Source organism: Streptopelia decaocto (assembly GCF_964273445.1).
Source record: "Streptopelia decaocto genome assembly, chromosome: 15".
NCBI classification, from domain to species: Eukaryota; Metazoa; Chordata; class Aves; order Columbiformes; family Columbidae; genus Streptopelia; species Streptopelia decaocto.
Genome location: NC_138670.1, coordinates 5,997,882 through 6,012,399, shown reverse-complemented (window position 1 = coordinate 6,012,399; position 14,518 = coordinate 5,997,882). Strand labels below are relative to the sequence as shown.

Here is a 14,518-nt window from a genome sequence, read left to right as displayed (position 1 = left end):
TTTATTTCACTTTATTCTTTCCTTATTTAAGACTTAAAGAAAAAACATCTGCAATACCATAGTTACAGCTGACCTTAGATTTCCCTCCTATCTTAGAACTTTTATGCAGGAAGACCCGTTTGCTTTAAACTGTTTTCTAAGATTTTGGAAGGACTGAGCTAAGGCAGCGTTTCTGCAGGTTTCCTTCCCTTCTGCACTGCCCTTGCTCCTCTGACCATCACGAGCATTGACCCTTTTCCCAGGTTATTTCCCTCCGTGCTCTGGCCTATCCCCTGCACACCAAAACGTGTCCCTTTCCAAGCTCCCGGGCCTGCAGAAGGGCTGTAACATTAGACAGGCAGCACAGCCACGGCCTCAGCGTCCTGCTCCAGGGCCACTACAGCAGGGACGCACAGATGTCCAAGAAAAAATTAAAAGCACATTTCAAAATGTTCACACAGCTCAGCTACATGTTGAATTTGAATCCTAAAGGTGGCTCAAAAGACAGTTTAATGGAATATATCAAGTTTATTCAGGCATGCTATAGGAGGTCCAGGTGAAGACACAGCAATCCCACAGGGGTAATTTACAGAATAAAACAGAAAATCAGTTCCATCAAAAAAAACCACCCTCACCAAGTCTAAGTGTCCTTTGGAGTGTATTTTGGGAAAGAGTTCTTCCAGGACTGACAGAATGTAAAAGCCACACAAGATCTCTAGGGAAAAGTCTCAGCTCTCACTGCTGGACCTTTTCAGCATCACTTGCTCTGCATCCCTGCGCCAGCTCCAGCCAAGCCGAGCAGCATCAGCAGCTGGGACTCGTTCCGCGCCGCTGGAGGAGCCGCAGGCCGGGTCAGCGCTGTCTGCGCCCACACCGAACCCTGCCCAGGGATGAGCCGGCTCGTCCCTCCCCGGCAGGACGGGACAGTGACAGGGACGGCTCTGCCGCTCCTGCAGCCACGTTCACAGAGCAGTCCCCGGGCCAACAGCCAGCACGCTGTGAGGACCATGAACAGTAAAGACTTCTAAAGATGTGTTTTGCCTCTACGGCACAATGTATTTCCCCCGCCTTCATTCAGATGTTGCTCCTTTGACAGGATGAGCTGTACTCAACAGCTCTTGAGCGTGGCTCCTCGTGACCCAGACCGATTTATCTTTGAAGGTGGGACACCGTAATTAAACTCAGTGTTTTTCTAGCTGTCGTCCTCTTGTTTGCTGACTATGATAAGGTAACAGTTCTGTCACTATTTGCCATCTGTGAATACTTCCCCCTTGGTACCAGTTTATAATTAAAATGATTCAAAACATCTTTGCCAAAGAAACCTTTTTTAATTAGTGATACTGCAAAATAATTAGATGTACAAGAGAAAGTCTAATGTACATCACACTGTCTTACTTGAATGCAACCTCCTGCCATTCTATATTTATGTTATTAAACCATCTGGGGGGCTCCTGCAACAGCCCCCACAGCCCAGCTCAGCATCTCCCCCACCTGCCCTTACAGGGGGATTTTTAACCTAAGCCCCTTTCTTTTGCGGAGCTTTGGAGCAAAGGACAGTGGAGCAAAGTCCCCCCACAGCAGAACACCCCCTTGGTGACACAATGGGACACACATGCACCTGATGTGTTCACAACCTGATTTTACACGTGTGTTAAACAGAACATCACTGCACCATGCCAAAAAAACACAGCGACAGGCAGAGGCAGGAGTGGCACCATCCCCAAACGTGACTCGTCTCTGGCCGCAGTGCTGCTCGGACCCGGGATAACAAACTGAGTCAGCGTGAATTTCAGTGTTTCCCTGGCAAACTCAGCTCACCTCAAGAAAATTGTCTGACAAAGTATCCGTTCAGAAATTAAAATGAGAACGCATTAGTTTTCAAGCATCTAGAAGATTTTATGATTTTTTTTTTTCCCCCAAACCAATCTGGATGAATCACTCATCCAGTTAAATGCTTGATCGTGACTTAAGCTGCAGCAATGTGAAACCCCTGGAGTACAGAGCCCTTCTATATCCAGCGAATTCTAATGTAGCAATATACTCAAATTTTCTACATCTAATAAATGCAGTAAGTAAATCAAATACATATATATATATATATATATTTAAAGAAAAGCTTCTGAACCTGGTATGTCACAGAAGAAAACACAATGAACCTCTCTTTAAACATCTTTAATCGGATTTTTTGAAAAGTACATGACAAAGCATTTAAATTCTTTTTAAGCGACACTTCATTAATAACCTAAAAATACAATTTTGAATTGTTTCAGAGATCGAGAGGCACCTAAAAATATCTTGCTAAACAATCTGTTGCAACATGCCTTTTTGATTACTTACGACAGCGATATCTTCGGTATATAAAAAAGATGCAAACGACAGAAAAAGATAGTATCTAATTGAGTGAGGGAACTGTATATTGCTAAGGATTTATCTCCAAACTGATAACGGGCTTGGCCTATTTTGTGCTGTTAGCCCACTAGCAAGAAAAAAATTAAACCATCAGTTTCAGAGTGATGCAGACAAAAGGTTATCTCAGGCTGCATTTCTAATTAATCCTGAGCAATGCAGGCTGCCTTTGAAAATGACGTGTGCATGTGTTTAACTGAAACCAGCACCTATGGTAGGATTAACTGCAGGTTTATATTTAGAGTCACAAACATGACAAGGAATGAATGGAGCGATAAGACTGGAGCAGGGGAGGGCTGGCTGCCGGAATATTGCTGCTCCTGGGTGCACGCCCGCCTCGGGTACCGCGTCCATCAGCTTCTTCGTTAATCATCTCATGACAATGGAGCACAACTGACCTTATTGATCTAGAGCCATCTCTGGTATCGCTCTCCTGCAGCATTTGAGGGCATTTCTGTTCCCTTCTGTGAGGGAGGGACACAGAGGCCCCACAGGCTCGCTCCAGTGGGTGATATCAGGTGTCACCAGTGACCCCCACAGCACCAGCCACAGGGACAAAGACACAACCTGCACCTGGAATCACACTCCAACTTCTGCTCTTCCCAACAGCATAACAGAAAATTGCTTATTTCAGGCTTTCTGCCTTCAAGGAAAATCTTCACTATATGCAATAGATCTGAATCCATGTCTCACATCAGCTACAATAATGAAAACACTGGTGTGCCTTGCAGGGCTTTCAGCAAGAAGGAATCCACTGTTGTGATTCCATCGAGAGCTGGCAAACGTTCCTTACCTTAACTTCATCTCCATTTTGTAGCAGCACTAAGATTAACCATCATTCTCACAAGTAAAGAGCAAAAGCTTATCCCATTTCTCAAGGACTTAAGGTATCAGAAATATTTAACAAGCAGAGATTGAGGTGGACCTAATTTCAACTCATTTCTTATAAATATTTCAAACGAACCATAGTCAAAGAGTGTACCTTATGTCAGAAAGCATTCATAAACCAAAAGATACTTTCACTTCTATTAGTATTCTTCCCCTTTCCATCATTCTCTCAGTATTTTCCAAGTTATCTCTTGACACATTAATGTAGTGAATTAAGATTTGATTAAGTGGCTGCTCAGGTAACTCTCTTCCATTGTTTTGTTTTCAATGTATTATGCCTCAAAACTAAACATGCTTAACTCCCGAAGGACAAAAACTATGATAGTAGCCTTTAAAATGCTTTGTCGTTTACATTTAATGAAAAGACAAGGTTTCAGTATATGCAAACAAAAGCACTGTTAGAAGTTGAGCTAAGTAGATTTTCCCTGCAAATACTCTATTTTCTAAATTTTAAACATTTGACTAAGAGGGCAAAAAAAATCATCTACGCTACTCTCACAGCATACACTGTAAGAGTCAGAGTCCTGTACCAAATTACCAACAGTTACATTGCTGGTTTTAAAGTCTCTTGAACTTTAAAATGATAGTTTTGCCTCTTTGACATGCAATTGTTATTATATAAAATAATGTCTCTTTTGAATCAACCATTCCACTCTGAAGCTGAAGTGACTGAGAACAACACCCCCCCTTGTGCATCCCTCTGGCCCCTGCAGCAGCGCCTGTGCCAGGACCAGGGAGGGACCGTCTACCCCAGTCACCTCAGTTACCCCAGTTAGCCCAGTCAGCCCAGCCTGCCTTCCTCAGCACAGACCCAAAACTCAACCAACGGCCACTCACCTCTTCGTAAAACTTCAGCTGAGGGACGGCTTCATCAATCTCATTCATGCAATAGTCTTTAAAAAGCAAAAATCCTGGGAAAAGTAGAATAAATCAATCAATCAATCAATCAGAAAAAGTCTCATTACTGCGATAACTAGTAAAAAAGGATACAAACTCGCCCGGGTACTATCAGGTATTGGATACACCGGTTAAGTCTCCCTGACTGTCAGGCATCTCCACAGCGTTGGGAACAGAAAAGGACCATAAACCTCACTCACCTCCCATTGCTATATTAAACAAATTTCAGTTTCTCCTGCTGAGAATTTTATGAGATGTTTACATAACGCACCAAACTATCCCATTCCTCTTCACGGATCAGATTGTGTTTCTTTTTTTTCCAGAGTAAAACCCAGATAGTATTCACATTTTGGTTTCCTGCAACAGATTTACCTACTTTTTATTGATGAAAAGCAACCTCTTCTGCATTCTGATTTTAGAATTACTGGTTAATGTTACCTCTAATAGTTTTTATAGCACAATAAATTACATCAGGGTCTTTATAGTTTCTTTGCGAGTAATTTAAAGCATGACCTCCGCAGCCTGCTGATGAGTATTTTCCATTATAACTGTTTTAATGCTTCACCTCGTGAAGCATCGTCTCCGCGTTCACCCAGCTGGTGCCTGCTGCCCGTTCGCTTTACCTGGGCATCTGTTGTCCCAGCTAATAATTGTCTGAGTTATCTGAACCTGCTTTCAGTCCGCTGCAGCAGGCAATACCTTTCCTTATTTAGAATGACTGCGTGCGCGCTGAAATCTCACCCAGCTTCTGGAGGTGAGACCGCAGAAATGTAAACGAACATCCCAAAGGCAGTGCGAGGAGGCGGAGCGGCCGGCTGGGAACCGCTCCATCCCGCTCCCAACCGCAGCCAAGAAAATGCCCCTTTTCAACTTAAAATACATATATATACACAAGAGACTTCATTATTTTTTAATTAAGATGCCACTGTAACTTGCACTTACAGCAAAATTATATCACCGACAAAAGTTGCATATCACAGAAGGCTCAACTAAGAAAGAATACAACTGCCTACAGCACCCCATGCTTTCCAGAGCATATGATTTTTAAAACAAATGCAAAACTCACTTCATGTGCTACATAATCATTTCATTGTAGTTGTACAGGAGAGCATTTAACTGTCAGCTATGAACATCATGACCTTTGAACTCACTGTCAGCTAATTTTATCAAAGACTTAAATAACAAAACAACCCAACCAACTACTCAGAGCAAACCCGCCACTTGCAGCAGACAAAGCAACACTAATCAGGCAAATATAAGCTTTAATTTCTGTATAATGAAAACATATATCAGCTTCTTGGCAGCCCCTCTAGCTGTATCTGGATCCCAACCGAAATTTCCTATTGGAAGAGCTTGCTTTCCTGAGGTCTCTGGATTTATTCGGTCACAATCAGATAGAGAAAAGAGATTATGACCAGACAACTCCTATACTTCACTTGACTCATTTAGCTACATAGGATGATATTTAGAAAATTATTGAAACTGGGTTTTGTTCTCTAAATAAGGACAGAAATCTAATTAAGAGATTCTCTTATGAGATTCTCCAAACCTCCTCATCATTCTCAAAGAGAATCATTCTTGAAATATTTTATAAACAAGTGTGCTTTTTGGAAAACAAACAAACAAACCAACCCCAAGTTTTCTATTTCTTAAAAGCAATTTGCAATTAGAACGCTTCTCCCCTCCCCTTTTCTTTTTGTTAAGGGCTTGTGCCAAAACCAGCTAAAAAAGTCGCTCATGTCCACACCCCCACAAGCAGCATCTCCAAATGCGGCACAAACCCGGGGTTGGGAACAAGACCCATCGCTCACGGAACGGAACCCAACTCATGAACAAAACAGCAGCACCAAGCAAAATAACACTGAATTGACTGAACTTCTATTTGCACAACGCACCAAAGAAGATTACAGCTGTGTAATTAAGAGACTGAAGAGCGGCACAACCAGCGATGAACGCACTGAAAGAAAAATCCTTGGCATGGTCCCAGCGACTGGCGGCTTCCCAACAAAACCCACAAACAACAACAACACAACCGCACAAAGACAACTGTGGGAGGAGCGTAAAAATATACCAACGCTAATTTGCAACGATGCCGTGCCAAACGTTTTAGGTCTGTTTAATGTTTTCCAAACTTTTTAATGCAATGATGGCAGAGGAAGAACAGGTTCCCAAGAGCACAGCCCACGTCGCACCCCAGCTCTTCTATAAGCTGCACTGCTGGGAAAAAAACTAGAGATGTCCAAACCAAGAAGTCAGAAACTTCTACAGATTATTAATATGGTCTTATTAAGTTACAGTCATATCAATTAATACCAAGAAAATGCCACTGGTCAGGTTATACATTGCAAGAGGGGAAAAAAACCCCAAAAACACTTGAAGAGGTCAGTAGCATCCCAGAAGAAAATTATATTACTCCAGCACTTGGGGAGTGTTTAGCACATAAATTAAAGCACCAGCTTTCCTCGACTATTCATCATTGTCTTTTCAGAAAAAATACATTTCCCATTAATAAACGCTGTTTGATGCCAGTGAAGTTGAAACAAAAGTAGATATTTCTAGTTTCCTTTTGAAGAACCTATGGCCTGGCAGCATTTACATGCGTATATTAAAATACACTGTATACACACACGCAGCTTGTGTAGTCCGCCAAAACCCAGGATTTCACACGGACTAACTTCCCTTAACAGAAAAGTTTCTGGTATTATTTTTTTAAAGATATGCTCCAAACCATAAGCAGGATTTTGTACCATAAGCTTTCCAAGCAAGGGTTTAGATTTTGTGTGTAAATTCTTCATTTGAGAAGTCCTGTTCTCCAATTTTCACCTTTTTTTGAATGATTTGCCTTAAACCATCACCTCTTTTACAGCACAACTGCAAATGCAGGTAGGAGACACTTGAAATCTTGTCCTGAATTCAAACAAATCCAATTCCAGCTTCATGTTCTCCATACTGGAAGTGTTTCTGGTTCAACCCCCCGTTATATCACCGGATTCTGCACTTCCACTGCAGCACAAAGGAAACCTCTTCTCCTCCTGATGTTCTTAGATTGAGTGAAAAATTATTAGCCAGGAACCGCAGCTCTCGGATAATAGCAAAACTAATTGACAGACACAGCACTGAATAAGTGACGGGAGTTGTAAGAAGTTCAAGGAGAGCTGACAAAAAGCACAATACTCACAGTTAACTACACACAGAAAAATAAGACCCAAGAACAGAAACCAGGAATTAAAAAAATGATAGCGTTAAGTAACAGATAAAAGGAACCAGCAATTATTTATGAAATAAAGATGCTGACAGCTTTTGCTTTAAAGATTTCTTCCAGACTATATAATTTCTGCAACAACCAGATCACTAGTTGATAAGGGCGGGGGGGAACTAAAAAGCTTTTTTCTGGTGACACCAAAGCAATAGATGATCTCAACAGAACATGCATGTGAGCGCCAGACAGCACCCAGATCCAAACCTCTGCTCGCCCAGGTCATGGACAAGAGTTTTTTTCACATTATCTTTTTAACAATCAATCCTGTACAGCCAAGTTTGCCAAATGCCATTAATTGCACTAACTCCAGCTACCAAGACAAAATGTCTTTTGCAATGGATTAAGCCGATCCCTGAGGTTTGCAGCTCGGTCTGAACGGGACGCTTGTCACCAAGTGAGGACGGGGGGATGCGGTAGCACCGAACAAGTGATGGGAACATTCCCAGGGCTTGTCCCCAACCAGACCAGGTCCCCTTCACAAGCTTGGAGGGGTCAAGGAGGGATTAAGGTAACCCATCCCTTAAAAAACAACATAATATTTCCTTCAATATTTATGTCAAATAATTCTGGTTTTCTAACATGATTTCAGAAATTTTGCAGATGCCCTGGTCTGATGCAAACCCAGGTCTCTGCTCCCAAGGGACGAGCGCCAAGACGAGACGAAACGGCCTCAAGTCGCACCAGGGGAGGTTGAGGTTGGATTTGGGGAACAATTTCTTCCCCAAAGGGCTGTGGGGCATTGGAACAGGCTGCCCAGGGCAGTGCTGGAGCCACCATCCCTGGAGGGTTGGACAGACCAGAGATGAGATGCAAAGTAGAACCTTCTCTTACAGTTTTAATAAAGAAATGCTGCCCTTTCCACTTGCAGGGATTAAAGCTGACTTCTCATTTGACAGTTACTTGTAATTTTCCTGCCCTAACCCTATCAGTGTTATTAAAGCAGGATGCGCCAGCCAGCCCTCGGCCTCCTCTTGCCGTCTAAAGGTCACCTCTGCATTCCTAACGCCGAATCTCGATCCTCACAACGATGGCAATTAATTGAGAGCAAGGAATAATAAATTAAAAAAATAAAGAGGAACTCCATAATAAAACAAACCTCGGAGAAAACTACTTATCTAACTGGAATTTTATTAGTATCTGATTCAAATATCCTTTCAACAGGAGTAAATAAAAATCTTATTAAAACAAACAGAAGTGACGAGGTAGGACAACAGAGCTAAAAATAGACACATTTAGGACTGATGTCAGTGTTCACAATGCCACTGACTGAAAGGAAGCTGCATTTATTTACAGCAGCCCTGAATGTGGTCCAAAATGCTGATGTAGACTCTTTCTAGTAGGCAAAATACCAAATCAGAAAACAAAAATACCAAGCTGTTTCCAAATCCTAACTAAATGTGCTGTGTATAAATATGGAATAATGACGAACAAATCAGTAGCGATGTCTGCACCAGCACCAGCTCCTTCTTGGCTTCTCTGCTAGAAAATGACCATTCCTCCCAATATGCCATCTCATGTTTTGTCCCATTTTATTTTATTTGTCTCAAGTTACATAACAAACCCACCATCGGTACCAATAACAGAGCTGGGTCTTAGACACAGAAAGTTCAGGATAGAGGTTTGTTATTAAACCATATAAAAACTGCCATTCAAACCAGCCTGCAGGTGTTACAGAATACGCAGGCAAGTTCAAACTCGTGTTCCGTACGGCACACACACTCAGTTGCCATAGCACGGGATAATAAAGAGCATCTAAAAGTTCCAGAATTGAGAGAACCACTGATTTCCTTGCTCAGGAACAAAGAGACTTGCTACTACTGGGGCAAACCCATGTGCGTAGGAACCACAGCTCTGGCGAGGTACAAAGCCACAAAACTCCTCACAGCCCAGAAGGCACCACAGATTTCACTGCTTTTCTTTCCAATCAGTAGTTATTTGTCCTTAGCCTGTTTTTCCTAGAAAAAAAAAAAAATAAATACATCATAACAAATTAACATATACCTGTGCATAAAAAGCAGCATAAAAGTGCAAATCGTATTTCACAGGACGGGACTTGCATACAACGGTGAGGAGCGCAGAACAATTTCCCTAGAACAGAATCAAACTGAGCTCAAAATTAGCCTGCAAGTTGCCAGGCAGCTTGTTTAATGACGTCTGTAAATCATTATATGAACATAAACTTTGGCTAAAAGGTTTCAAAGTGCCTTCAAATGAACTCCTTATTCCCAGGTGTATTTTCCATTAGCTTTTCACCAGTGAAATCAAGAACACTTGTTAAAACTTGGTCCCCAATACCTGTGCGTGCCCTGGATGCCACATGAGGAACGGCAGCTCTGGACAGACCCGACGGAGAAATATTCCTCGATTGTGTGTCAGCCATCCATCTAGGATCACGCATAAAGGATCTGAGGCGGCTCACAGACTGACCCATGGAGAGCATTCAGTTATTATTGTGCTCCAAGGCCCGGAGAGCAGCTTGGGTCACAGAAGCTACATTTCCAAAAGCGAAGGGTCGCATGACAAACCCCTTCCAGCTCTGCTGGGAGCTCAGCGCCTTCAAAGGGCAGGACCGGCGGCTGTCACGCTGTCAAGTGGAGGCACAATTCAAATGATAAAAGGATTTCTAAGGAAAAGAAGAACGTGCTCTATTTTTAATGCTGAGATGTAAATCATTAAAAAAAAGAAAAGTGATGTCTGTGCTTCACCCACTGCAATTGCCACCAGATCCTTGCCTCAAAAAAACCTTCACCACGTATCAGCCTAAGAGTCTCATGAAATATACCTCTGAATATTGAGCATGCAATACATCATTTTTGAAGAAAAGGATGGGGAAAACTTATACCTGAACCACATTTAGTACATCTCTTTCATGCTCTACTCTCCCTTAACATGCTCAATTCCAGTCGACTGAAGGAGATCTATACACACATTGAAAGTGGAGTATCAAAGGCATTCAACATATCAAAGGTGACAAAGAAAAGAGGGTTGTACATAAGAATCTCTGAAAGACCGAGGACTAATATTACCAAAGATACGTAAAAAAATCCTAATTTCTAAAAGGACAGCTAACTACAGAATTGAAGCATTTCAATTCAATCAGTTGTTGCAAAGAACGTAATTGAATTCCTAAAGCTCATCAAGAAATACACAGGACGAGGTTTTGTTCTTTTTTTCACTTGTAAATAGAAGAAACTCCCATTGCTTGTGCAAGTTGTATTAGTAGCTACTAGCAGGCTATTAGCAAGCTAACAAGTGTTAGCAGCTTAAAAATGTCATGAAGGTTGGTCGTTATTTATTGTATCAGTTCGTTCCCCATGTCACAAGAATATTCAGCCTCTATGACGGATGTGGCAGCTGTTATTTTCTCGGTCAGTGTTTTTCCATTATACAACTTTTAAAAATTACTTACATAATGCAAGCCAATATCCCCTTATTATTGAAAAGCACACTATTTCTTTTGACATGCTCTCAGCTATGAACTGTTCACTGTTACAAATAATTTAACACACAAGGTATACTGGGACGTGTATTTCTGCTTCTTGGAAAGGGCCTAGATTGGTGTGTGTTTTCTCTTGGGGGAGAGCGGGGCGACAGGATCACTGGATGAAGACAGGGAATGATTTCACACAGAAGGGTGTTGCCAAGTCTCTTCACCTCAGCAGTTACTGCTCAGGATCTCAGCTGCTGTAAAGAATCAAACTGTTCTGCAACAGCATCTCAGAAGACATTGTACTGTGGTTAGAATCAAAACACAAAACCAGTAGCACAGCACTTAGGTAAAGAGGAGCAAAAGCACTGAAAGAACAGTGACAGTGCACAGATGATTCTCGCGCATGAATTTTAAAGCCTTCCCCTGGTTCGCTCCAAGAAAGCTGCAGAGAGCCAGGGTTTCAGAAACAGATGGTTCTACTTCTCTTCAGGCTTTCCCCCTCTAATAAAAAAGAATAAATTATTGACAGAAGTATCTAGAAACATCAAGAAACTGTTTTGCATCTTTCCAAAGCCACCCACCCAACCAGTGCAGACACGCACAGCGCGTTTGAGAGCACAACAATAGGGAGGCGCTGGCTGGACATGATGCTGTCAGGGGAAATCACTCAGGAAAGGGTGAAACCCCTGCCCTACACGGGAACCACCGTGTCCCCGCGGGGTCTGAGGGTCATAAGCTCGGACGGGACATCGCTTGCCTCCCGACACTGCACTGAGGGTCGTCCTGCTGCATGAGCCCTGCAAACCTGCACCAGTTTCCCAAGGGGCTTGCAAGTTGTATTGTGCACAGGACAGATATCGGTAGAGAACAGTAAAAGCATCTGAAAGGCTTATATTGAATATCCATGTTTGTTCTGTGCTCTACAAATGAATTCTTGAGATAACTGATAGCAAGAGCTCTCCAGCTTTTCTTCTCTGCGACTTTCTAACTGTTCTATCTCTTGAAAGCTTTGCTGAAAGTTAGAAGACTTAAGCTTCAGGAATTTAGATTCCACTTACTCATCTCCTGGTTTCTGAGCTTTTCTCCTGTTCCTAATGAGTTATCCCACTGAGCTGAATAAGTAGCACTGGCAGGACCAGAGAATCTGCTTTATTAGTAGTACAGAGCTATGCAAGTAAATCTCATTAAAGTTGTTATTATGCCACGTTACAGACATGGAAAACCAATATTTACATTTCATAGTGGTGTTCAGAGGCTTAATTGGTCCGTGAATTGTTTCAAGATGTGTTGATAAAAACTCCATGGGAGTGCAACTGTTTTGGACTGACTGACTGAGAAATTGCTGGGGGAGCACAAGGGGGAAATCAAGGTTATAGCCCATCACTACTTGTACACAAGTATGATATTCTGACAGAAATGGGCTCAGAAAGCTCAAGTGTGTACAAGCAGATAGAAAACACTATCTTTGGTATGGAAGTCACTTTGCACCATATTAAGGATGGTTTTATAATGCTTTAGCCACGCTGCTGCAAACGGAGCTGGAAGGAAAGGCTGGAGACTCGCCAGTGCAGGAGATTGCTGCCGAAACCTCGGCTGAACAGATCCCCGAGGGGCCGTGTGATCGAGAGGAATGAGTTTGCGTAGGTGCTTCCTACGCACAACCAAACCAACGGACGGCATGGACACAAAGTGACTGCAGGCTGGGTACTGCCAGCTCCAACTCACTGCCTGGAATGGGTTTTTGCTGAAAACTTAAACCATGGAAACACTCAAGTGAAATTTCATTCAAATAATTTATCATTTGTTATCTCTCTGTATGTATTATACTCATTATCCATCTTGCTCATTTTCTCTCCTACAGCACTACTTCTGGCGTTCAAAATCTCCAGTCTGCATGGAATTCCTGATAATCTGACCTAAGAGCTGTGTAATTACACTGCTCTGATGGGATAAAGACTATTTTTCCACATGACTTAAATCTTCTAAAAATATACTGTATATAAATGCTAATATGTATCAGCATGTATATATCATTCATTATGTGAAGTTCCAGATGACGGTATATATATATTTCCCATTTTAAAGTTCAGACTTAATGTGCAAGTCCACTGGGAAATCACACAACTGAGTGTCTTCAACTCCTCCACAAAGAAAGGCTTGGGAGCATTTCAGGCTGCATCCCAACAAAGAAATGCTCAATTATTTATGATCAGAGGAAAAACTAGAAAGAATACATGTATTTTTTACAGTAACATTATTTGTCCCCGACATACGAGACGGACACCTTAAAATTGCTTGCAGGTAAAACGTACATAAAATCACAGCAGGAAGCTTCACCGACATCCCTCTGAATGATCTTCAATGTAATTCATGCAAGTATCACCTTTATTTTACCACAAACTATGCTGAAAGAAATGTAGCTTCCAGTAACATTTAAATTATGACATAAAACCTAGATCTTAAACCTAACACTAATTCAGTGGAAAAAAACTGCATACAGCAAAACAGAACGAGTGTTATAGGAAGGCTCAGAGTGCAGATTTTCTCTCGCTGTCCACACCCCAGTCTGACCCAAGCAGAGAATTGCTGTAAAGGAACAGCTCCGCTGTGAAATGTCTTACATTAATCCTTTCTGTTTCGGTTTACAATCACACAGTTTCCGACACCTACTTGTGGTTTGGGTTTTGTGCTGTTTTTAACCGACCAGACGAACCGTGCAAGGAGAGCGCGGCCTCACCAGACTCATGAAGGCCTCCTGCACACTACCCACAATCCAGGGTTTAGGCTAAACTTAACTGAAAATACCAAGTAACACAAGAAAGATGATCAATCTTCGAACAGTATTTGAAATATAATTTTTTGTTCATATAGTTACTTCCTAATTTTGATGGTGACTACTTCTGCCTGGTGACTCTCTTCCCCAGGTCAGAAAAGGAACCTCAGAATCAACCCACTTGAACAACCAACTTGCCTCTTGCTCTTATAGAAAACCCACCAAACAAGTAACTACCGTATGGCTGCTCATTATTTCACATCAATATACCAGAACAGAGTAAAATTATCCCAGTGCTACAAGTCTCATGAACACTCTCAAGGCAGAAGTCCAAGGCTTTCAATCATTCAGCTCTTAGATCAATAGCTAACGGATGCCCCTGGCTGGCTTGGCCTCTAAAAATACTCTCAGTTTTTAAAGACGCTTTTGCGCAGGTCTTTGCACAGCCCTTCCTGCTCCTCTGAAAGGACAGAGGACCTCGATCCACCCCCACGGGGACAGGGACATGCTGCTGGCACCACTCCCCCCGCTCGCCTGTCCCTCCCGACCCATCGCAAGCAAGATCTGCGCCTCGTTTTGTCATCCCCTGCTCATTTACTTGCCAAAAACACAAGTGCTTTTCTTTACTCCCAACCAAGTTTTATTGCTTTCATTGTTATTTCCTCAGAAGACTATTTAATTAGTTCAGAATGCCAACAGCACACAGATCTCATGCTTAAATTAAACAATAGCTTAAATAATGCTCTAGGGAGGTACTTTTCCCAGTCTGTTATTTTTAGGTATCTTGGGGAGTGCAGTGCGCTGTGCTACCACACCGGCAACAGAAAGAGGAAGAGCAAGAGCAAGAATGTTTTCTCAACAGACTTTAAGTCAAGATCCATCTAAT

General features: G+C 42.2%; 1 protein-coding gene across 2 annotated transcripts in view; it reads right to left on the bottom strand.

Annotated features, from left to right (window-relative positions):
* Positions 1–14,518, bottom strand: part of GRK3 (G protein-coupled receptor kinase 3) — a 61,034-nt gene that overhangs the window by 26,315 nt on the left and 20,201 nt on the right. For both annotated transcript variants that reach the window (XM_082066314.1, XM_082066315.1), the window contains one exon: positions 4,111–4,184. In XM_082066314.1, the coding sequence (XP_081922440.1) occupies positions 4,111–4,184 (74 nt within the window). The remainder of the gene's footprint in view (positions 1–4,110; positions 4,185–14,518) is intronic.